Source organism: Pan paniscus, chromosome 7 (genome assembly GCF_029289425.2).
Source record: "Pan paniscus chromosome 7, NHGRI_mPanPan1-v2.0_pri, whole genome shotgun sequence".
In the NCBI taxonomy this organism is placed as follows: Eukaryota; Metazoa; Chordata; class Mammalia; order Primates; family Hominidae; genus Pan; species Pan paniscus.
The window spans coordinates 161,737,228-161,760,295 of record NC_073256.2 but is presented as its reverse complement, the minus strand read 5'-3'; the positions used below and the strand labels follow the sequence as shown (position 1 = coordinate 161,760,295).

General features: G+C 65.0%; 3 protein-coding genes across 30 annotated transcripts in view; 1 reads left to right on the top strand and 2 right to left on the bottom strand.

The window, feature by feature from the left end:
- BOP1 (BOP1 ribosomal biogenesis factor) overlaps positions 1-12,577 on the top strand; it is a 30,878-nt gene extending 18,301 nt beyond the window's left edge. For both annotated transcript variants that reach the window (XM_034966903.3, XM_034966904.3), the window contains 13 exons: positions 8,996-9,150; positions 9,236-9,353; positions 9,451-9,552; positions 9,630-9,842; positions 9,925-10,086; positions 10,155-10,235; positions 10,308-10,377; positions 10,459-10,591; positions 10,668-10,848; positions 10,932-11,220; positions 11,986-12,070; positions 12,155-12,262; positions 12,341-12,577. In XM_034966903.3, the coding sequence (XP_034822794.2) occupies positions 8,996-9,150; positions 9,236-9,353; positions 9,451-9,552; positions 9,630-9,842; positions 9,925-10,086; positions 10,155-10,235; positions 10,308-10,377; positions 10,459-10,591; positions 10,668-10,848; positions 10,932-11,220; positions 11,986-12,070; positions 12,155-12,262; positions 12,341-12,494 (1,851 nt within the window). In that variant the 3' untranslated portion in view covers positions 12,495-12,577. The remainder of the gene's footprint in view (positions 1-8,995; positions 9,151-9,235; positions 9,354-9,450; positions 9,553-9,629; positions 9,843-9,924; positions 10,087-10,154; positions 10,236-10,307; positions 10,378-10,458; positions 10,592-10,667; positions 10,849-10,931; positions 11,221-11,985; positions 12,071-12,154; positions 12,263-12,340) is intronic.
- On the bottom strand, positions 5,570-9,000 carry SCX (scleraxis bHLH transcription factor). The gene is made up of 2 exons (XM_034966908.3): positions 6,871-9,000; positions 5,570-5,947 (listed from the first exon to the last, which is right to left on the bottom strand). The coding sequence occupies exons 1-2, from the start codon at positions 7,435-7,437 to the stop codon at positions 5,909-5,911; spliced, it is 606 nt and encodes a 201-aa protein (XP_034822799.1). The 5' UTR covers positions 7,438-9,000; the 3' UTR covers positions 5,570-5,908.
- A 177-nt stretch (positions 12,578-12,754) lies between the features above and the next one.
- MROH1 (maestro heat like repeat family member 1) overlaps positions 12,755-23,068 on the bottom strand; it is a 111,817-nt gene continuing 101,503 nt past the window's right edge. For 11 of the 27 annotated variants that reach the window (XM_063606488.1, XM_063606491.1, XM_063606492.1 and 8 more), the window contains 8 exons: positions 19,737-19,902; positions 19,010-19,206; positions 15,768-15,905; positions 15,328-15,442; positions 14,624-14,770; positions 14,307-14,495; positions 13,849-14,004; positions 12,755-13,774 (listed from right to left, as the gene is read on the bottom strand). In XM_063606488.1, coding sequence (XP_063462558.1) covers positions 13,328-13,774; positions 13,849-14,004; positions 14,307-14,495; positions 14,624-14,770; positions 15,328-15,442; positions 15,768-15,905; positions 19,010-19,206; positions 19,737-19,902 — 1,555 coding nt within the window. In that variant the 3' untranslated portion in view covers positions 12,755-13,327. Of the gene's footprint in view, positions 13,775-13,848; positions 14,005-14,306; positions 14,496-14,623; positions 14,771-15,327; positions 15,459-15,767; positions 15,906-19,009; positions 19,207-19,736; positions 19,903-23,068 lie in introns of those variants that run through there. The other 16 variants (XM_055116081.2, XM_063606497.1, XM_055116087.2 and 13 more) reach the window with 5 other exon arrangements.

Genomic DNA, 23,068 nt, shown 5'->3' with positions numbered 1-23,068 from the left:
CTGGATCCAGGGCCTGGACCTGGATGACACTGGGGCTTCAGGGCCTCTCACCGCTTCAGGGACCCCTGCTGGACGCTGACTTTTGAAGACCTGAGCAGCCCCTCACAGGAGAGCTGTACTCCAGCTCTTGGTGTCTTATTCCCCTCCCCCAGGTGCGCAGGCAGCAGCGAGCAGGCGGAGGGAGGCGGGCGGAGCCCCTGGAGGAGGCGCTGGGCCTGGCTGGGGTCCTGCCGCCGGCAGTGGGGGGCCCCCAGGAGCCGGCTGAGCTGCGGCTGCCCCGCCCCCGCATGGCCACCTCACCCCTCTCCCACCGCGCCTGGAGCTTCACAGACGTGATCTCATCCAGCCGCTGGGACCCCCGGGGAGGTGGGCTGGGGTGGAGGGGCGGGGCAAGGGGGCTGCTCGGCCTTTGCAGAAGCAGCCCCTCCGCTTTGATTTGAGCGGTTGGGAGAAACTGAGGCCGGGTGGCCGCTCAGGCAGAGGATGCAGTCACCCACCCTCCCCCTGCCTGTGGCCGTGTTTGTCAGGAAAGCGTAGCAGGCTGAGGGATCTGGGTGGCCGTCAACTCTGGCCGGAGGAGCCGCCCTCTGCTGTCCCTTTCCTGTGCCCCGTGGTGCTGGCCTGGGGCCGTCCCCCACAAGGGCCTCCACTGGGGTCTGGAGTCTGGGACTGGGGTGCAGCCTTGGCGGCTCCCCGGTGCCCCTGACCCTGCCTGGGCTGTGAGTCAGGTTCCCGCAGGGATGCAGCCGGGCCTGTCTGCGTCCAGAGCCCGTGGTCCCCTCTGCTCTCGCGCCAAGCGCCGTTAATGGCTTCTCCCAGCTACTGAACCAGCAGCTGCCTCCAGTGCTGGCGGCCTCCGCTCCTCCGGGCCGCCCCCGCCCCCGCGTCCTGGCCCCGCGCACTCAGGCTTGCGTCGCTGCTGGCAGCGCGGCCTCGGCTCAGGTTTCCCGGCGAGCGAACGGCCCTCCCCACGCTGCTTGTGGAGGGCGCCCGGGCCTGCAGACCGCCCCAATCTCCCTGGCGGCCATCCACCCCCGCGGCCGCCTGCATGCCTGCCTCCGAGGGGGCTGCTGACTGGGCTGGGGCTGGCCCTCGGGTCTGGTCCCTTTCCACTGAGGAGGGAAACGGGCACGCCCTGCTACCCAGGCTGTGGGTGGGTGTGTGTAGCCTGACTGCCGCATGCCCCTTGGCCGGCTTGAAGGCCCTCCTAGGCCTGGCCTGCTGCACTCAGTTGTCCGGTTTGGGAGAGGAGAGACCCTGGGGTCAGTGATGAGGGGCAGGGAAGCCAGGGCCCTCATGGGGGTACCCTGGGCTCTCGGATGAAGCAGGGCCGGGCAGTGGCTGGCAGGTGGGAGTGGCCTCTTCAGAGCCGCGTCCTCCTGCTTGTGGGCTGCAAGGGTGGTGGGGGCCCTGGCCTGCTGTGCCCACTCGGGGCCAGTGTCCTTGGCAGCTGGAACCCGGGTGGGCAGTGGGGGGTGCTCTACAGGGCTCTTGAGCGGAGGCTTTGCCCTGGGGCTGGCAGAGCAGCCTGTGGAGTGGAGCCGGGGAAGGCATTGGAGGGCAAGGTCTGTCGGGCAGGTGGTGACGGCTGCAGGCTCTGGGCCCTCTGGGGAGGCCGGCTGGGGAGAGCTGGGTCTGGGTGTGCGTCCCAAGGCCGGGGCTGTTCTGCAGGGGACGGGAGTCCCAGATACGTGTGTGTGCACGGATCAGGACTGGGGGAAAAGTCTCCAGAATGAGATTTTGGAGGTGTCCGGAGTTGGGGGCTGAGCGGGTGTGGACCTCTAGAGCCCTGTCCCCACCCCACCTGGAAGTTGTAGCTCTGAGTTGTGGGGCTCAGAGCAGGCCGAGGAGGGGTGAGCACTGGTGGGTGTCGGTGGGGGGTGTTTGGGGTGTCATGCCCCAAGCCTGTGCCCCACCCCCAGCATCCTGGAGTTTCTGGGAGCCCCTGCTTATGAGATGCCAGGCGTTGGGGTGCTCTGCCTGGGAACAGCTATTGTCCCTGGGCCATCCCCAGCAGAGACCGAGGCAGGCCAGGTCTGGAGGAACCCCTGGGTCGGTAGTGGCTTCTCTCCAGCCTGCAGACCCCCAGGAGGTGACTTGCTGCCCTCCCAGCTGTGGAGGTGCAAGGACCCCTGGGTCAGTAGTGGCTTCTCTCCAGTGGTGGAGGTGCCTGGAGAAGGCCGAGCTGTGTGCCCAGCCTCTAGAAGGGCAGATGCGTGGTTGGCGGGAGCCGGGCCGGAGCTGAGGGCGTCTGGGCTGGTGGCTCCTCCTGCCTGGGGCCCCCCCTTGGGCTGGGGTCCGCTCAGCTGGTTTGGACTTTGAGGAGGAGGAGACTAAGCAGGACCTGGCTTTCTCCCCTCTGGCCCCGGCGCCGGGGCCCAGCACCCCTGCTGGAACCTTCAGTAGGGTGAGATGCAGCAGGTGAGCCTCCCGCCCTGGCCTTGCCCTGAGCACTTCGACAGATAAAACCCTGAGGAAGAGGAGGAGGCGGCGGCCTCACGTCGCACAGGAAGGCCGTGTGGCGCTCCGAGACAGGCGGGCGTTTTGTGCAGGGGAGCGGCGCGAACGCTGAACACTACCCGCATTGTAATCGGAGAGGGGCTGGGAAAGAGAGAGACGGAGCGAGGGCGGCTGACCCCACGCTCCCGGGGGACAGGTGGGAGAGGCAGAACGAGGAGAGAGTGAAGGATTCCAGAGGTGGGCCGGCTTCCTCTCTCGCAGACAGACACGGGAGGAGGCGGGCAGCGGGCCAGCCCCATACCTGCAGTTCCAATCTGTGGTCCTGACAGCTGCAGCCACTTTGGGGAGGGGGAGGGAAGGGGGCTCATCGAGAGCGGAAAAATCCCAGCCGACACATCAGCCGGTTGCGGCCTGTGTCCGGTGCAGTCTGGGCTGGGGGCCTGTCCTTGGGGCTGGGCGGCCCCCAGGAGAGCCCTGATGCTGGGTCTGTGTGTGCCCCGGGCCGGCCGGGGCTCTCTGTGCCGGGCCTGACCCGGAGGGGTCACATGTGTTTCCTGGCAGCCCGCAGGTGCTGCGCAGGGCGGGGCGGGTGGTGGGCGCAGGCGGCCGTGATGAATCATGTGTCCCGCCAGCAGCTCGTTCCCCAGGCTGGGGACAGGAGCTGACAGCTGAGGCCCAGCAGAGCGTTTCCAGCCCAGCTCGGCTCGCAGGGGCGGCTGCTGGCCCAGGGTGCAGGCTGGGGCCCCTTCCGTCCCAGCTGCCTCTGTGGGGCACAGGCGGAGGGAGCCCTGGGTCTCTGTGGAGGTGAGGCCAGCACTCTGGGAAGGGAGCCAGGGGCTGTGGTGGGCAGGGAGCACCTGCCACTCGTCTGCCCGGCGGCTGTGAGCTACGAGTGGATTCGGGTGGGCTGCCGCAGGCCTGGGGGTCAGCCCACGCCACCCCCGGTCTGGTTTGAATTTCTGGAGCAGTGGAGGGTGACGGAGTGTTCCTCCCCCGCCCCTCCCCTCTTGCTGGCTGGCGGGCCGGGCCCTCGGCCGCTGCTACCGGTGCAGCTCAGGGAGCGGCTGGGCTGGCTGCCTAGGCCTGAGGCTGGCCAAGCTGCAGCCGCGGTCGGAGTCAGGCCCGCAGCGGAGGGCTTGGCTGTGAGTGCTGCACCCCAACCAGCAGGGCCCTGGGGATCCTTTCAGCTCCGAGGCCTCCAGGTCGTTGTTCCCTGTTCACTTTCTTCTAGCCTCGTTAGACACCCCAAACTCTGACCCCAGTCCACGGGGGGCTCTGACGTCTCTTTCCCCTGCACTCCCTCTTGACCCTGCCCAGACCTCCCCATCCTGGCCCGCACCTTCCCACCTGCTCCTGTCTGGCCTCCTGCATTCCCGCTCCGAGCTGGCTCTGCCCTGTCCTTGGTGCCGGCTGCCGACGCCCCGCACCTGCCCGCTCAGGCCAGCAGCCCCTGGTGTCCCTGCCCTGGAGACTTTCACTATCTTCCATCCCATTTGTCCCCAACGCTGACCGGCCACTGAGGTTGGGGGTTCATGTGGAGGTTTGCAACCCCCACCAGGCCCAGGTCTGGAAATGGGAGGCCTGGAGGTGAGGGGTAGGTGGGCTATGGACCCTCCCTACAGAACTACACCCAGTGCTCAGTGGAGGGAGGGCTGGCGTGGGCGCCGTGGGCCTTAGGGTGCTATGCAGAGTGCCCGGCCTGGCCATGCTCCTGGGTCCACCCTGCTCCTCACTCACCAGAGCCTTGGTGCCTGGGAGGGTGGCGGGGCGGGGGTGTGAGGAAAGCTCCCAAGAAGGGAAGGGGCTGCGTCAGCCCCTAGCTGCATGTCCGTGTCCCCTGGGCCCTGGCTTCCCGGCGGGCGGAGGCTTCTGCAGTGACTGAGCTTGTCCTCTCCTCCCCTCCCTCTGGCCAGCTGTGGGCTCCTGCAGGATTAGGGAGAGGAAATTTGGGGTTGGGTTTCTCTCTGAACGAAACCTGCCGTTGTGACTTTTTATCCTGTTATATTTCTATCAGATTGGACTCAGCCCCCCTCTAGCCCTTAATGGCTCTGGCTTTGAGAATTTCCTCCAAAATTACACCACTGCTTCCTGCTCCGCCATTCCCTGGAGCCTGTCTTTGCAGAGGCGGGGCAGTCCTGGGCCAGCCCTGCACCGATGCCCACGTGGGCCACAGCACCTGGTCTCCCCCCGAGGGTGCGTCCCTGCCTGTGCTAGCGGGGAACTGGGGCCGGCCGCCGCCCTGACGCCCGCACCTGGCACCATCAGCCATTGTCCACCCAGCCGGAAGTTAGGCTGTGGCCTGGCAGGGTTGGGGGGACGTGGTCCACACAGCACCACCCTTCTTCTCTGTGCCTACTGATCTCACACCACTCGACGGTAATTGTCACCTGCAGGGTTTTAATGGCCAGCCAGCTGTGCACAGAGCACTGTGGGGGCTGAACCCACCTCCTGTGGTGGGCGGGGTCTTCAGGGGGCTGGATGGGATGTGGTGGTGGGAGGAGGGTGGCCAGGGGTCCTCCTTCCCACGTGGGCAGTGCTTCCAGGGGCCAAGTGGCACTGGTGCATGAGGAGATGCCCCTCTCTCCAGTCAAGGCTCGTGGAGGCAGGACACCCACTGCCCTCGCTGGGGCTGGGAGCCCCCCCCCCTCCGCCGGGCAGCACAGCTCGCTCCACTCCTTGTGGCCACATGGAGCGCCCTCCTCACCCTCAGGGCCCCCGGGTGCCCGACAGGCCCGAGTCGGGGGCACCCTTGCCCTGCTGCTGCCTCTGTCCCTGCCGCTGCCTCCCTGTCCCTGCCTTACAGCGTCCCTGCCTTGTGCCTCGCCCTCCCCATCTTCTGCCACGCAGCTCCTCCCCCACCCTCTCTCCCGGCGTGGCTCCCTTGTCCCCACCCCACAGCTTCCCGATATGAGGCTCTGTGGGTGAGCCAAGCCCATCCTCACCGCCTCAGCCCAGGGAGGGGTGGCCCTTAGCCTGGAAAGTGGGGGCTTCCCAGGGAGCCGGGGTACTTGGCCCAAGGAGGATGGGACCACCAAGGGTGGGAATGGAGGCTCAGGCTGGGGGCTGGGGGTGGATTCTGAACCTTTCATGAGGACAGTTGGCCTCCATATTTGGAAGATACTGTTTTGTTTTTAATTATACAAAATTTTCAGACTTTATATTATCATATCAAAAACACAAGATGCCATCACACAGTGGCCGGAAGAAAAGCCAGCGCAGAAAGTTCCAGTGGGCCCGGGCAGGTGCTGGGGCCAGCGTAGAGTCCCGCTGCCGGCGCCTGTCTGTACGTCCGTCTGTCTCTCGGCCCCGCTCGCAGCCAGGGCTGGCCTGGGGGCATGCTTGCGGTGGGCCTTGCCCAGCTCAGGTCCAAGGTGGGGGCTGTCTGCAGTCACCCCGGGCGTCCACCTCCCCCAGCAGCGTCTGCCTCCTGGCTGCTGCCGGCCACCTCCTAACTGCGAATCGCTGTCTTTCTGTCGCGGTCCTTGCTCTGCAGAGGGGAGGGAGGAGTGTCAGGCCCCGGCAGAGCCCAGCGCCAGTCTGCGCCTCTTTGGCCTCCCTGCTGGGTGCCATCTCAGGTGGCCAGCGCCAAGGCACCTCCTTCCCGGCTCTCCCCAGCTTCCCTCAAGCGTTTTGGGGAGGGGAGCATACTGCTGCACAGCCGAAATTGTAAAATTAAATTTCCCAGATGTTCAGGCCCCAGGAGCTCGCGCGTGCTGTCTGGAGAGGAAATGGGGATTGGGAAAAGCCGTGCCGTATTTTCTCCCTGCTCACCCTGCTTTTCCGGTGCCACCAAGCACAGCAGGAGCTGTAAATCACAGCTGGCCAGCGTCTCCTGCAGGGGCCCTCACCCCCAGCCCCCACATCTCCTGCCAGCCTCTGCCTTCGTGTCCCATGGCCCACGTCTCGGGCAGCCCTACAGGACCTGGTGTCTTGGTGTGCGGCCTAGGTGGGGGACGGACAGCAGGTGCCCAAGATGGCTTAGGCCAGTGCTGGGCCGCAGGGGCTGAGAACCCGGGGTCCTTCCTCTCTTGCCTTGCAGCCTCTTACTTTCTGAACTCAGCTGTTTTCACTCCGCCTTTCAACTTACTGAAAAGGGAAGCTTGCAGCGGCCTGGTCCAGCTCCCCAGCCTCCCCGCCCTGGGTGGGCCCCTTTGGCCATCCCTAGCTCTTAACCCTCATGCAGCTCCCTGCAGGGGACTCCACACTCCACTGGGAGCTGAGTGTCCTAGGGACGCCCTGGAGAGGAGCCCCAGGAGAAGGCCCCAGCCCCCCGGCAGGCCTGTGTTACAGGTGTGCCTGCCTGTGCCCTGTTGGGGAGCCCTGCCCGTGTGGCCTTGCCTCCTCTGCCTGGCAGGTGTGGGCTGAGGGGCGCGTTGGAGGCCCCCTCGGCGCCCCACGGCCCGTGCTCACCAACTTTCTCTGGTTGCTGAGGCAGAAGGTGCAGATCTGTTTGGGCTGGGTGTTCTCGCCGTCGCGGGCGGGAGGCGGCGGGGGCGGCGGTGGGGGGCTGCCGGCGCGCGCCGCGTGGAAGAAGGCGGGCCCGGAGTGGCAGGGCTGTCCGTCGCCGCAGGCCTCGCCCGCCAGCAGCACGTTGCCCAGGTGCGAGATGTAGCTGGAGGCCAGGCGCAGCGTCTCAATCTTGGAGAGCTTGCGGTCGGCGGGCTCGGTGGGGATCAGCGTGCGCAGCGCCGTGAAGGCCGTGTTCACGCTGTTGGTGCGGTCTCGCTCGCGCGCGTTCGCCGTGTGCCGCTGCCGGGGCTCACGGCCTGGCCGGCCCCCTGGCCCCCCGCCCCCGGCCCGCCGGCCCCCCGCCCTCCGCCGGGCGCCCTGGAGGCCGCAGCGCGCCGCGTGCACGCGACAGGGTTTCTCGTCGGAGCCCGAGCTGTCGCTGCCGCGGTCCTCGTCCTCCGACAGCGGGCTCACCTCGGGGTACAGGTAGCGGCCCGGCGGCGCCGGGCGCAGCGTGGCGAAGGACATGGGGCCGGCGGGGGCGCGGCGTCAGCTCTGTCGCGCGCTGCTCATGCCGCCTCCTGCGGCCGCCGCGGGCCTCGCGGGCCGGCCGGGGCGAGGCGCGGGGTCTTGGCTGCGCCCCGCGGTGGCAGCTGCCGGGCGCCGCGCGCACATGTGCGTCCCGGGCTGGAGCGGGGCCCCGAGCTGCGCCTTTATAGCCGCGTCCCGGCCCCTCCCCCGCGCACGCCCCGCCCCTCTCAGCCCGGAGGCTCCTCGAGCAGCGCCCGCCGCGTCCCTCGGCCTTCTGTGGCCATGCTTTGGCGGTGGGCGGGGGGGGGGGCGGGGGGGGGCGGGGGGCTGGTCTTTGGGGGCATCGTTCCGTCTCTGGGGATGCAGAGGAAGTGGGAGGTCGCTTCTGGGCTGTAGTTACTCAGGGCCCCAAAACTGCAGTGCCCCCCGTCCCCGGGAGAGAGGAGGAAGATCAGCGGGACCCACCACCCCGTTTTCTCCCGTGGCACAACTGAGTTAACCCAGCCGCCCTGGCCCTGCTGCCTGACCGCACCCTGTCTGTCTTTGCCTCCCATGTGCGCCAGCGCCTGCCCTGTGCCAGGCCGTGTGCAGGGGGCGGGCACAGGCGAGTATTCAGGGGCCTAGAGCTCAGTCTCTCCTGCACCTGCCTCTCCAGGCTTGGCACAGACCGTGCCTCCTGCTAGCTGGCCAGGTCCCCTGTTCTTGAGCTGTGTGGACCTCTCACCCCGTCGGTCTCCTTGCCCCTTCCTCCTTCCCCCGTTCCTCTCCAGGGCCACCAGGTCCCTCAGGAAGCACACACATACCCCCATTATCCAATTTGGGGATGGCCCCCTATCTCCATGGGGAGGAGAGGGAAGGACCTTCAGCAGGGGGCAGGGCCCAAGGGGTCCCTCCTGCAGCAGGGGGCCCGGCAGGCTCCCAGCTGTGCTCTGTCTTGTCTGGGCCCCTCCCCGTGGCTACTGTTGCAGGAAGCAGCCGCCTGGGCAGCGGTCCCCAGGCTGGAAGGAGCGAGGGTGGCGGCTGGCAGGGGCTGCAACCAGGAATGTACGTCCAGGAACGTGGCTGTTCTGCCTGGGGAGGGGCCGAGGGCAGACGGTGGGGGGTCCCCCACAGAGAGGTCTTGGCTTCTGCCTCTCTGTGGAATGGGTCAGTTGGGGTCTTCCCCGAGTCCCCGTCTTACAGCTGCCCACTTCTGCCTAAGGCCCCTGCCAGGGGAGGGAGCCCGTGGGTGATGAGATCATCCCTGTCTGTGGCTGCCCAGAGCCCTGGCCAAGGAATCCAGTGAGGGGGGAGCTCTGGGGTTGGCACCACTTCAGTGGAAAATGTGAAGGTGCAGCTCCGGCGCCTCCGAGGGCGGGGGTGGGGGCAGCGTGGCCGCCATGCCACGTCAGACCCCAGGGCTGGGGAACGGGCGTAGGTCAGGGCCAGTGACCTCAGGGCACTTGAGGCTGGGCCTGCACTCACCCTGCAACCCCCTCACCTGCTCCCCTGGGCGGCCCGAAGCGGGGGTGGGCCTTGTAGGATCAGATGCCGACATGGTGGCCCCCGGCTGCAGGACATCCGGAACACGGTGGGCAACGTGCCCTTGGAGTGGTACGATGACTTCCCCCACGTGGGCTACGACCTGGATGGCAGGCGCATCTACAAGCCCCTGCGGACCCGGGATGAGCTGGACCAGTTCCTGGACAAGATGGACGATCCTGACTACTGGTGAGGGCTGGTGGGGTGGGGCCAGCAGCCAGGGTGGGCCCGAGGGGTGGGGCAGGGCTGGCGGGGTCTGACTGGCGGTCTCCAGGCGCACCGTGCAGGACCCGATGACAGGGCGGGACCTGAGACTGACGGATGAGCAGGTGGCCCTGGTGCGGCGGCTGCAGAGTGGCCAGTTTGGGGATGTGGGCTTCAACCCCTATGAGGTAGGTGGCAGGGGCTGGCCCCTGGGGGGCGGGGGTCCTGGAGGCACCAGCAGGGCCTCAGCCACTCTGGCCCACACGCCCACATCTTCTCCCTCAGCCGGCTGTCGACTTCTTCAGCGGGGACATCATGATCCACCCGGTGACCAACCGCCCGGCTGACAAGCGCAGCTTCATCCCCTCCCTGGTGGAGAAGGAGAAGGTGGGGCACACGGCCCCTGGGGCTTGGCCTGGGCTGACCGCCCCGCACTGCGCGTCCTGACCCGGCTGTCTATGCAGGTCTCTCGCATGGTGCACGCCATCAAGATGGGCTGGATCCAGCCTCGCCGGCCCCGAGACCCCACCCCCAGCTTCTATGACCTGTGGGCCCAGGAGGACCCCAACGCCGTGCTCGGGCGCCACAAGATGCACGTGCCTGCTCCCAAGCTGGCCCTGCCAGGCCACGCCGAGTCGTACAACCCACCCCCTGAATACCTGCTCAGCGAGGAGGAGGTGGGCCTGCATCCTGGGGGCCGGGACCCTGTCCCCATGCTCCCCTGTGACCCTCCCCACCCCTGTGTCTTGGTCTCCACAGCGCCTGGCGTGGGAACAGCAGGAGCCGGGCGAGAGGAAGCTGAGCTTTTTGCCACGCAAGTTCCCGAGCCTGCGGGCCGTGCCTGCCTACGGACGCTTCATCCAGGAACGCTTCGAGCGCTGCCTTGACCTGTACCTGTGCCCACGGCAGCGCAAAATGAGGGTGTGTGGGGGCGGCACACCGGGGGGTGGCACGGGGGGCAAGGCTGACCCGGCGCTCTCCCGCCCCAGGTGAATGTACAGCCTGAGGACCTCATCCCCAAGCTGCCGCGGCCGAGGGACCTGCAGCCCTTCCCCACGTGCCAGGCCCTGGTAAGTGGAGACTAAGGGGCTGGGGTGGCACCCTCCCGGTCTGACTCCTCACTGCCACCGCCTCCTCCTCAGGTCTACAGGGGCCACAGTGACCTTGTCCGGTGCCTCAGTGTCTCTCCTGGGGGCCAGTGGCTGGTTTCAGGTGGGTCCGAGCTGGGGGCAGCCTTGAGCTGGGGGGCAGGTGGGATGGCCAGGTGTTGAGAGCTGTCTCTGCCGCATCCAGGCTCTGACGACGGCTCCCTGCGGCTCTGGGAGGTGGCCACTGCCCGCTGTGTGAGGACTGTTCCCGTGGGGGGCGTGGTGAAGAGCGTGGCCTGGAACCCCAGCCCCGCTGTCTGCCTGGTGGCTGCGGCCGTGTAAGTGGAGGCCCTGGGGACTGGAGAGCCAGGGGTGGCACTGTGCTTAGGGGCTGTGTCTGGGCCTGGCTCACAGGGAGGACTCGGTGCTGCTGCTGAACCCAGCTCTGGGGGACCGGCTGGTGGCGGGCAGCACAGATCAGCTGTTGAGCGCCTTCGTCCCGCCTGAGGAGCCCCCCTTGCAGCCGGCCCGCTGGCTGGAGGCCTCAGAGGAGGAGCGCCAAGCAGGCCTGCGGCTGCGCATCTGCCACGGGAAGGTACGTGGGGCGCCTTGGGGGTGAGTGAGGCTGCAGTGGGAGGGGCCCGGCTCAGCCACTCAGCCAGCCTTGCTCTCCTGCAGCCAGTGACGCAGGTGACCTGGCACGGGCGTGGGGACTACCTGGCCGTGGTGCTGGCCACCCAAGGCCACACCCAGGTGCTGATTCACCAGCTGAGCCGTCGCCGCAGCCAGAGTCCGTTCCGCCGCAGCCACGGACAGGTGCAGCGAGTGGCCTTCCACCCTGCCCGGCCCTTCCTGTTGGTGGCGTCCCAGCGCAGCGTCCGCCTCTACCACCTGCTGCGCCAGGAGCTCACCAAGAAGCTGATGCCCAACTGCAAGTGGGTGTCCAGCCTGGCGGTGCACCCTGCAGGTGAGGGGTGGGGGCGGTGCACCCTGCAGGTGAGGGGTGGGGGGGCTGGTGCACCCTGCAGGTGAGGGGTGGGGGTAGGGGCAGTGCACCCTGCAGGTGAGGGGTGGGGGGGCTGGTGCACCCTGCAGGTGAGGGGTGGGGGGGCTGGTGCACCCTGCAGGTGAGGGGTGGGTGGGGGTGGTGCACCCTGCAGGTGAGGGGTGGGGGGGCGGTGCACCCTGCAGGTGAGGGGTGGGGGTAGGGGCAGTGCACCCTGCAGGTGAGGGGTGGGGGTAGGGGCAGTGCACCCTGCAGGTGAGGGGTGGGGGGCTGGTGCACCCTGCAGGTGAGGGGTGGGGGGGGCGGTGCACCCTGCAGGTGAGGGGTGGGGGGGCTGGTGCACCCTGCAGGTGAGGGGTGGGGGGGCTGGTGCACCCTGCAGGTGAGGGGTGGGGGTAGGGGCAGTGCACCCTGCAGGTGAGGGGTGGGGGTGGTGCACCCTGCAGGTGAGGGGTGGGTGGGGGTGGTGCACCCTGCAGGTGAGGGGTGGGGGTGTGGTGCACCCTGCAGGTGAGGGGTGGGGGGGCTGGTGCACCCTGCAGGTGAGGGGTGGGGGTAGGGGCAGTGCACCCTGCAGGTGAGGGGTGGGGGTAGGGGCAGTGCACCCTGCAGGTGAGGGGTGGGGGGGGGCGGTGCACCCTGCAGGAGAGGGGTGTAGGTGACGGGCGGGGCAGTGCACCCTGCAGGTGAGAGCGGGAACACCTGCATCACAGCCTTTGGCCCTAGGTGACAACGTCATCTGTGGGAGCTACGATAGCAAGCTGGTATGGTTTGACCTGGATCTTTCCACCAAGCCATACAGGATGCTGAGGTGAGGAGAGCTGGGGGTGGAGGCGGCCAGCAGAGCCCCTCCCTTCAGCCCGAGCCTGCCTTCAACCTGGTTCCCTCCCCCCAGACACCACAAGAAGGCTCTGCGGGCTGTGGCCTTCCACCCGCAGTACCCACTCTTCGCGTCAGGCTCGGACGACGGCAGTGTCATCGTCTGCCATGGCATGGTGTACAAGTGAGTGCTGACCTTGCCTGGCCCCCTCCCCAGGGCAGTGGTGTCTGGCCGTGTCCTGAGCCCTCCTCGTCCCCACAGTGACCTTCTGCAGAACCCCTTGCTGGTGCCCGTCAAGGTGCTGAAGGGACACGTGCTGACCCGAGATCTGGGAGTGCTGGACGTCATCTTCCACCCCACCCAGCCGTGGGTCTTCTCCTCGGGGGCAGACGGGACCGTCCGCCTCTTCACCTAGCTGTTCTGCCTGCCTGGGGCTGGGGTGGTCGTGCTGAAGTCAACAGAGCCTTTACCTGAAGTCAACAGAGCCTTTACCCTGTGCTGCCTGGTACTCTCACCTTCTTGAATTGGGGTTGCCAACAAAGCCGCCCCCACCACAGCGCCGAGCCTTCCCCTCACTCAATTTTGCAAAAACAGTGGAGACAACACAGCCAGTCCAGGGCACCCTCTGGCCCATCCCCTAAGAGGCTGCAGCATCGCACCCTGTCAGTCACTTGCTGGGAGCAGATGAGTTTATTGGGCACATCCCTCACTGAAGGGCTTGGGTTTGGTCCCCAGCAGTGCCTCTTCTGGGGCCAGGCCCCTCCGGTCGTGTGCCCAGGCTGTGGTCCTCAGGAGGCCCTGTCTTGGAGCTCAGGCACAGGTCTGGGTGCATACTCCTCGCTGGGGGTGCTGGCCGGAGCCTTAGGTGAGCTTCACCAGGCGGCCCAGGGCCTCAGCAGCCCTCGTCCGCACCTCGGGGGCCGGGTCCTTCAGCAGGATCTGGAGCGCTGGGGGTAGAGAAGGGGGGCTGCCTGCGGGCTGTGACCTCGGCATGCCCATGCCTGCGCGTGGGCCACGCTCTCCTGACAGCCTCTGCTGGGAGGCTCAGGAGCCAACGGAAAGATCGTTTTTCCTTTTTTAGTGTTTTTTAAGCTCTTTTGGAACAGTTAAGAAGTTTCCGTGAATTACTAGAGACGATGAGGTCACCAGTGACAGGGAAAAAGTCCTGAAATCCAGGAAAATCACTTAGTCTCTGCGGGTGCCTACAGGGTCAGCAGGGCCCAGCGGAGGGGCCCCGTGGAGGGGTGCTCACCCGCAATGAGCTGGTCCAGGTCCACCTGCGGCTGCTGCCTGGGCTCCGAGTGCAGCACCAGGAACCCTGTGAAGTGGGGGCATCAGGCGGGGCTGCCGGGCGGCATGGGGGCGGGGCAGGGGGTGGTGCTTACCGGTGAACAGGGGTGCAGCAGCTCGGACGTTCTCCCAGCTGCTCTTGAAGTAGAACAGGCAGGTGGTCAGGAGACGGCCCAGCAGGTCTGGGAAATGGTGCATCTGGGGAGAGGCCTGGTCAGCGCCGCCTGGCCCCGCCCCACCCACCACGCCCTGCCTGGCCCCACCCCTCACCAGGTGCTTGCAGGTGGTGTTGAGGAACTCCCCGAAGTGCAGGGCTCGGCCCTCCTGCAGGTGTTTCTGGAAAGCAGCTGAGAGCTCCTCACACGCCAGGTTGGGGCCACACATGCGCAGGGCAAACCTGCAGGCCTAAGGGATGCGGCACTGGGGCCAAGTCCAATTGAGGCCACCCACCCCATCCCACCCACCCCCTGGCTACTCACGCTGGCCACGGTGGCCTGAGGGTCCTGCAGGTGCAGCAGCAGGGGCGCCAGCCCGCCCACCACCTGGTCCAGGAAGACGTCCTCACAGTCTCCGTGGCAGACCTTGTTAAGGTGCCCAAAGAGGCGGATGGATGCCATCCGGAACTCCATCTTCTCCTGGGAAGGACATGCAGCATACGTCTCCTCACAGGCTGTGCCCCTGCAGGCCTGCCTGCCTAGCCCCCTGCCATTGATGGGTGCCCTTGCCTGACCCGGGCCAGGAAACACCCCGATGGGTGGGGGCCTTACGGGTGGGGGCTGCCAGGCCCAGCAAAGCAGCAGCCCTGCTAGTCCGCGCTCTCCACGGTCACCTGGCCGCGGTGGGAGACAGGGAGGAGGGTGGGGCTGGGGCTAAAGCTCAGAGTAAGAGGCAGGAAGGGCTGGGGCCCTCTTCCCTCCCCCCGCCCCAGCCAGCCTACACTGTCGAAGAAAGGCCGGATGCGGATGGCCACGTGCAGCAGCCCTGAGCGCAGGTCCCAGGACTCCACCAGGTGCACCAGCCTCGCAAGGCCCAGCATGGCCTCCAGGGCCACTGGGCTGTGAGGGTTGTCCCCGTCGTCCAGCCCACCAATCATGGCTGTGAGGAGCTGGGGGCCGTGGGTTCGCACCTGAGGATAGCTTACACTCAGCCTGGGTCCCAGAGTCATCATCTGCTACCCCACAAGACAGGGTGGCCTCCATGCACAGCCCCCCACCCATGCTGCCTGGGCCCCAGAGGGGCTAGTGGCCACCCCACCTTGTCAGGGCAGCCGGAGGCCAGGTTGGCCAGGCCGCGAAGCACCAGCCTCCGCACGCTGGCGCATGTGTCCTTCTGGCGAGCCGCCAGGCTCTCCAGCAGCGAGTCCAAGAGCATAAGGTCGTTGGCCACGTTGCTGTTCAGCAGCTGCAGGCAGAGGTGCTGTGACTTCCCCCTCCCCGCTGACCCCAGGGCCCAACCCACCAGCCCAGGCCCAGAACACCAGAGGCTGCCCCCACGCCGGTGTGGCAGACAGAGGTGGAGCACCTACTCCCTGGGTCTCCGATCAGTGACGACCCCTCCCTGTTGTGCCGCTGAGGCCTGCTCTGACGCCCGCTGTGCTCTGCTGCACGGCCTTGGGCAAGATCTTGGCATCTTTGGCCACAAAGGCCAAGACCACAGCACCAAGGGCACCTGGGGTCCCAGGGGCCAGCCCTGTCCAGCTACAAATGTACCCAGCAGGACTTGGGGAGAGTACAGGCTGCAGGGAGCCTCGGTCCTCCTCTCACCAGGCACAGAGGGGGTGTCCCTGGGTGGGACTGAGTGAGTTCTGGCATGGGGGAGGAGGTAGCTAGCATCCACATAACCTCCCTCACAGACCACGGTCGAGAGGGGCCTTTTAGGGGTAAGAAAAGGGCATCCCGTGCCTGTCCTGAGCAGGAGCCCCACCCTGGTGCCCAGCATCTGTCCCTGGAAGGCCCTACCTCGGCTAGGAAGGCGGTGGTGGTCACCCTCTGGTTCTCATACGCACTGCTGTGTGTGCATGCCAGCGTCTTCAGCACCAGGGGGAGTCGGGGCCCTGCGTGCTCAGCCATGGCCCTGGGAAAGGGGGCCGCTGAGGGTGCAGGGGCTGTTGCTGTGCTGAACCCTACCCAGGCACCTTCCACCCTGCACAGCCCTGGTCCGCTCCACCGCCAGCTGCCAGGTTCTGGGAGTTCTACGTCTCAGAGATGCCTCCCAGCTTGCCTCGCCAGGCCTCTGCAGGGGTGCCTCCCTACCCCTGCCCCAGAGAGCGAACAGGCAGGAGCCCAGGGCACCATTGGCCTGACACGCATGGGCCCCCGCCTGATCCTGTCATGTCCTGGGCTCGAGATCCGGTGGAGCCCAGCCAGTGCTGGAGCTGCAGTGGGCTGGGCCCGCTCACCTGGCCAACCTGGTGGCCCCCTCCTCATGCCCCGCCGAGGTCCTGAGCAGTTCCCAGCCTCCCTCTAGGTCCATGCGCTGTACCACATCCTCGCTGCCACTGCGGAGTAGCATGGACCGCAGGGTGTCCACTGCAGAGCTGCAGGATTGCCAGGGTGCTCAGCTGGTGGGGCACACAAGCCCACCTCCCTTCCTGATTAACTCCTCAGGTCTGCACCCAATGCGTGTTGCCCACCTGGTGGCTAGCCCTATCCCTGCCAGAGCCACTCTCCAGGAAGCAGGCTCTGGGCCATCTGCTAGAGGCCCCCCGTTTCCCCACCCAAGGCAAGGACGCAGATGTTGGCTTGGAGGTGAGCTAGTAGCAAGGTCAGCCTGTGGCCACCTGGCCACCAGCCTGAGAGCTGGACACAGGCAAAGCCCTCTGGCTGCACCAGCCTTCCTTTCCGGACACCCAGACGCTGCTGGGCACCCACACCACAGGTGCCCCCCACCCCCGGCCTGTTCCTGCCTGGCACCTCGGGTTCTCACACCTGTACCCCAGGAGACTCCACAGCCCTCTGGGAGGCGGGCAGGCCCCTGATCCACTCCCAGTGTCGGCTGAGGCTGGCTGGCAAGTGAGCGGGAGGATGGTGCCGAGAGCTGGAGGGGCTGCTGGCGTGCTGAAGAGCAGGCACCCTGGGCGTGCAATGGGGGCCACCTTGGCCAACTCTGACTCCCCAGACCCCCACCAGGCAAGCACCTTGCCCTCTGGTCTCCCTGGCAGTGGCTGGGCCAGAAACTGGCAGGGAGAGTCTGATGTTGAAGCCTCTACAGGGCCCAGCTTGAGCCTGGCATCGACCATCGGCTCAGATGAGCCCTTCCCTGCTGAGGCTGCTCCACTCCTGGCTGCCAGTGGGCGGGGCGTAGTGTGTGACCCAACAGGCACGGTCTGGGGCAGAGGATGCCCTGCACCAGCGTCCCCACCCAGCAGGACCCTCCATTTCAACTCCACAGCCCCTGCCATGTGGCTTTCCGCTGCCCTCAAGCACCTCACACTTAGGCCCCCGCCGCCTTTGGACCTCTGTCCCCACAAGGCTTCGTCCTCAGGAGCACCTGGCCCAAAAGCAGACAACCCCCGAGCGGCATGGGCCGTGTGGTGACCGCTGGTGGTGGTGACAGTGCCACTGCCCTGGTCACCTCCTGCCAGGTGTCCCACAGGGCCCCTGGTGTGCTGGGACGTGGAGTGGGCCTAGCAGGGAACAAGTGGCCCCGCCAAGCTGGGGGCCAGGCCCTACTCGCCTGGATGGTGTGTGAGGCCCTCATGCAGGTGGGATCTAGGAGGAGGGTGTGGTGGGCACAGGAGCATGAGACAAGCTTGTCAGAGATCTGGTGATGGGCCCCATGAGGCTTCTGGACAGTTGGGTACACAGGGCCGGTGATGCCGGCAGGAATGAGGCGGCCTGAGAGCTGGACAGGGGCTGTAGGAGCTGAGGGCCACGGGGGTCTCGGCAGCCCAGGAAGGAGGTGCTGGGGGCCTGCTTCCAGTATACCACTGTCCCCTTGGGGTGTGCCTGGGTGGTCTGGTGCTGACCAACAGCAGGGCCAGCCCCTCACATGGCCCTTGATGAGTGTCCCCAGGCTCCTCTCTCTCACGGGTTCCCTCCCCAGGGTAGGAAGTGCAAGAAGGCAGCTCTGGGAAAGCCAGGAGTCCCATGGTTCCAGTGTTGGGGTCTGATCTTTGAGCCCAAGTAGCCTGGGTGCCAAGGGGGCTTCCAGCCCTGGGAACAGGACAGCCAGCACTGACCACAGGCAGAGGACAGAGCCACACCAGTCACTGTAGTTCCTGGGAGATGCCCTTGACACATACAGGCCAGGCCAGCCGCAGGCGGAGGGAGAACCCACAGGGCCACAGTCAGTTCAGCTGGGCCTCATGGTCTGAGCCAGGGCCCGGCTTGAGTGCAGCTCTGCCTCCAGCTCCACACCCTGCTCCAGGCCTCGAGCCCTGCAAGGCCCCATCTGGACCAGGGGCTGCGCTCCAGGCTGCAAATGGCGCAGGCACAGCAACTCACAACCAGCTTCGACAAATCTAACGGGAAGCGTGTGTTTGGCTCACGAATGTGTTAGTGATTTGGATGAGGGTGCCTCCCTTGCTTGTGTGCCCAGGACATTTAAGAATGTGGCACCCACAAGGGTCCGACCCACTGGCGAACGGCCTGTACACCAGGCTCTGCAATCGTCCCAGTGAAGGGGCACCTGGGGGTGGGCGTGGGGCCCGCAGCCCTACCGCTCGGGGCGGAGGCACTGATTCGCAGCAGGCCAGGCCTAGGGGCTGGTGGCTGCCCCATCCCATTCACATTTTCCACTCAGTTTGCTAGGGGCAGAGCAACGCTGGCAGCCGGCCCCACTGGGCTTTACGAGCTGGCCTGGGTCTGAGCAGCCTGTGGTGCTGGGGCAGGGGGAGGGGCTGAAGTGAGGCTGTCCCCCTGGTGTGTCCTGGCCAAGGGGGGCAGGGGGAGGGGGCTGAAGTGCGCCTGTCCCCCTGGTGTGTCCTGGCCAAGGGGGACAGGGGGAGGGGCTGAAGTGAGGCTGTCCCCCTGGTGTGTCCTGGCCAAGGTGCACACCCAAACCTGGGCGCCTGGGTGGGATGGAACGAGAGCCCTCCGGGGCAGGTGGGGCATGGCGGCCCTGTGTTCACATGGGCTCGTGGTCCTGGGGTCAGGCCACACAGCCACGCCTGCCCAGGGTGTCAGCCTCCTCTGTCTGTGCTATGGCCCCGGGCAGGTGTGTAGGACCTGAAATGCTTCATGTCAGGCACCTGGGCAGCTCTTACGTGTGGGGCTGTGAACACGTGCCAAAGGCCGCTCTGCTGGGGCAGTTTCAGGGACAAAGCTGGTCCTGCCATGGTTGACCCCAGCCTATACCCCAAAGACTCCGCACAACTCCACTCCCAGGAGAAGGCACCACCCTGATCCTGCCTGAGCTGCCACGCGAAGCCCCCACCAGCCGCCTGTGTTCAGCACCACTGCGCAGACCGCCGGCAGAGGCAAGGAGGGAGGCCTTCACAGCCAGTGTGAGAAGGGTGGCCATGGATGTCACCACTGACAGCTTAGCCCTGCACCTGGGTGAGGCGCCAGCTCCCTGGGAGCAAAGTCACTCCCACACTCCCCATGGTTCAGATCTGCCGTCCGCCCCCACCACGCGTGTGCACACGCATGCCTGTGCTTCCGAATCAGTACTGGAGGTGGGAAGTGGGGACCCAGATACCTGCAGGGTTCCAGGTTCCTGGTGGCTAGGGCTGGACTGGCACCCCTCCTTTCCTGGGCCTGCAGGTTCCGGGGCAGCTGGACACCCACGGTGCAGCTGACGCGCAGCAGAAGCACCACAAACAGCTGGGGGTAGAGCTCTAGCACCGCGGGCCCCGCTGCAGGCGTGGACATGACCTCAAACAGTGCACAGGTAGCCTGGGGGAGAAGTCATCACAGGGCCATGCCTCCCTCCAGGCCGCACGAGATCTGAGCCCTGCACCCAATGAGCCTGCGTCCCCCTTCGCCTGCATCGTGTGCTCGGAGGTCTCAGATCCCAGCTGCAGCGCAGGAAGGGCGAGGCGCACCACTGCATGGCTTGGCCCTCAGGGGTAGAGGCAGGAGACAGGGACAGAGGGGCAGTCAGCCTTCACAGGACAGACCTCAGGCCATCTGTTCTCAGCTCCTCAGGAAGGAGGAGGAGGGAATTCTCACAGCTGCTTTACTGCTTAAAACACTGCCAAGCTGGGTTTATTTTTTTTCCGCAGGATAAAACATGAAGTGGCCTCCCCTGGGGGCCCACACCTGTGAGGCCTTTACGAGCCTGAGCTCAGAGCCCCCAGCCCGGTGCTGCCTCCAGGTGCCTGTGGGGTGGCGTCCGGGCCACCTCATCAAAAGGCCTGCCCCCGGGCACCCAGGCAAGCGGGGCAGGGACAGCGTGTCAAGGTGGCCCCGAGAGCCCGACTCACCGAGAGAGGCAGCAGCGTGGCCACGCGGTCTGGGGTGCGGCCCAGCAGGAAGGCCCGGCTCTCCTTGAACGGGACGTCCTTACTCATCTTCTCCAGCAGCAGCCCCAGGACCTGGGCAGCTAGGCGAGGCTCCACCGCCAGCGCCCGCCACAGCATGCAGGTGTGGCTGGAGCAGAGCAGGAGAGTCACTTTGAGGCCGTGGCTGGTCAGGGCGCCGCCGGCACCTGGGCCGGGCATCCCTGCCCCCCGCCACCTGGGTGCTGTGGACCCGGGCTCCACGACGCTCAGACACGGCCACCAGCCTCAGCTGCAGCCAGCTGGGAAATGGCCTCTTGGCCTCAGATCTGAGCTCACCCCTTCCCCTGACTCCAGGGATCTGTAAACAGAGCTGGTAATAAAGGACACAGAGAAAAATCTGGGCCTATACACACAGGGCCCAGGGCAGTGGTGTGGGAGGTCCCTGGGGAGCTACTGGGAGGGAGAACAAATCTTCCCTGGAGGAAGCAGCATCTGGCCCAGGCCTCAGGACGGCACAGGGTCAAAGAGCGCAGCCCCCAGGGAGACCTGGCAGTGCTGCCAAGAACACTCAGACGGCGCCGCAGACACACCGTGAGGCAGCTACGCTCAGCGTTTGCAGAAATGAACAACAAACTCTGAATATGACGGGAACTGAAAATTCTAAAAACAGATACAGCAAATTTGAAAGAAAACCAAACAGCTCTTTTAGAAATGAAACACTAATGTACTCAGTGGACATATTTGGTGCCAGTCTAGATACAGTAGAAGAGAGAAACAGTGAATAGGAAGATTAAGAACTTACCTAGTGAATAGGAAGATAAAAAAATTTCAGATAAATTATTACAGAGAATAACGTGGGAAGGCAGAGGACAGAATAAGGGACGCGGAAGATGGAATGAGGGCTAACGTACATTTGATGGATGTCCCAGAGGCAGAGGAAACAATGGCTGACAAGGAGTAGGTTGGGTTTTTCAGAACTGATGAAATATACTGACCTACAGACAGGGAGCCCTGAAGCCGCCTGGCAGAACAAAGGAAAAGCAACCCCCACCTGCAAACTGCAGATGAGCAACAAGCAGGCAGTGGCTTCCTGGACAGATGCGGTGCTAGGAGACTTCACCTGGCTCTCAGGAGCAACGACAGAAGCCAGAAACAGTGATGTGCTGTCACACACCTGAGCAAACTCCACTGAGCTAGGTGGAAAGCCACCTAGCTCCACTAAGCCACAGAAAGAACAGTCACAAAGGATGGCCAAATAAAGACATTCTCAAGTCAACAAAGGCGGACAGTGTGTCACTGATCCTCGTGGTGGGAATTCCAGGAGCGTCCTTCAAGCAGAAGGCAAGCAGCAGAGGGCTGGGTGTGAGCGTGGGGAGCAAATGACCTGGCAGGAAACGTGGACAAATGCACAGGAGGGCAGGCACACAGCACGTGCCAGCAAGGATGCGGTGGCCGTCGCTGAGGCGCCAGGAGGCCACAGACTCAGCCACTGTGGGCCCCCATGAGGCTGCATACGACAGCCAAGCCAACCTGTGCCCAGGGAAGGGCTGGCAAGCTTCTGACCAGGACAGACAGTGGCTCAGGCCTTGGGGGCCGGGTGGCCTCTGGCAGCTCATCAAGCCTGCCGCTGTAGTGCGAGAGCAGCCACAGACAGCATGGAAGTGGATGGAGCGGCTGCTTCCGGAAGCTTTAACTCATGGACACTGGAATCAGGATTTCCTATCATTTTCACGTGTCATGAAATATTCTTTTTGTCTTTTTCTGACCATTTATGAATGTAGAACCCATCTACCCTTAGCTCACGGGGTGGCAGGGTAGAGATGGCCACAGTGACTCCACTTCTTTTTTTTTGAGACAGAGTCTTGCTCTGTTGCCCAGGCTGGAGTGCAACGGCGCGATCTCAGCTCACTGTAACCTCCACCTCCCAGGTTCAAGCGATTCTCCTGCCTTGGCCTCCTGAGTAGCTGGGATTACAGACACGTGCTGCCACGCCTAGCTAATTTATATATATATATGAAATAAATTTTATTCATTTTTTGAGACGGAGTTTCGCTCTCGTTGCCCAGGCTGGAGTGCAATGGCCCAATCATGGCTCACTGCATCTTCCGCCTCCTGGGTTCAAGTGATTCTCCTGCCTCAGCCTCCCGAGTAGCTGTGATTACAGGCAGGCACCACCACGCCTGGCTAATTTTGTATTTTTAGTAGAGATGAAGTTTCACCATGGTGGTCAGGCTGGTCTCGAACTCCCAACCTCAGGTGGTCCGCCTCCCAAAGTGTTGGGATTATAGGCGTGAGCCACCGTGCCTGGCCAATTTTTTTTTTTTTTTTTTTTTTTTGAGAGAGAGAGTTCTCGCTCTGTCGCCCAGGCTGGAGTGCAGTGGTGCAATCTCGGCTCACTGCAAGCTCCGCCTCCTGGGTTCACACCATTCTCCTGCCTCAGCCTCCCGAGTAGCTGGGACTACAGGCGCCCGCCACCTCGCCTGGCTAATTTTTTGTATTTTTAGTAGAGATGGGGTTTTACCGTGTTAGCCAGGATGGTCTCGATCTCCTGACCTCGTGATCCACCCGCCTCGGCCTCCCAAAGTGCTGGGATTACAGGGGTGAGCCACTGCGCCTGGCCATGCCTGTCCAATTTTTATATTTTTAGTAGAGACGGGGTTTTGCCATGTTGGCCAGGCTGGTCGCAAACTTCTGACCTCAGGTAATCCTCCTGCCTCAGCCTCCCTGCTGGGATTACAGGTATGAGCCACAGTGCCCGGCCTTGATTCCACTCCTATATACACATGAAAGAGAAATGCATGCTCTACCCACCAACAGACACTCCCAGGAACATTCAAAGCATCGCCATCCCCAGCAGCCCCAAACCAAAAACAATCTGAATGTCCATCACCTAGAAACAGACACACAGTGCAGCCCACACGGCACCCAGCACTGCCCGGCAAGGAGAAAGGATGGGCAGCAGCACCCAGCACTGTCCGGCAAGTAGGAAGGATGGGCAGCAGCACCCGGCACTGCCCGGCAAGAAGGAAGGATGGGCAGCAGCACCCGGCACTGCCCGGCAAGGAGGAAGGATGGGCAGCAGCACCCGGCACTGCCCGGCAAGGAGGAAGGATGGGCAGCAGCACCCGGCACTGCCCGGCAAGGAGGAAGGATGGGCAGTAGCACCCGGCACTGTCCGGCAAGGAGGAAGGATGGGCAGCAGCACCCGGCACTACCCGGCAAGGAGGAAGGATGGGCAGCAGCACCCGGCACTACCCGGCAAGGAGGAAGGATGGGCAGCGGCACCCGGCACTGCCCGGCAGAGGAAGGATGGG

Excerpts from the sequence above, each read along its gene's own strand:
- SCX (XM_034966908.3), bottom strand. The coding sequence starts at position 7,437 with ATGTCCTTCGCCACGCTGCGCCCGGCGCCGCCGGGCCGCTACCTGTAC. Across the intron at positions 5,948-6,870 it reads TCAGCAACCAGAGAAAGTTG|AGCAAGGACCGCGACAGAAA; the intron begins GTGAGCACGGGC and ends TCCCCTCTGCAG.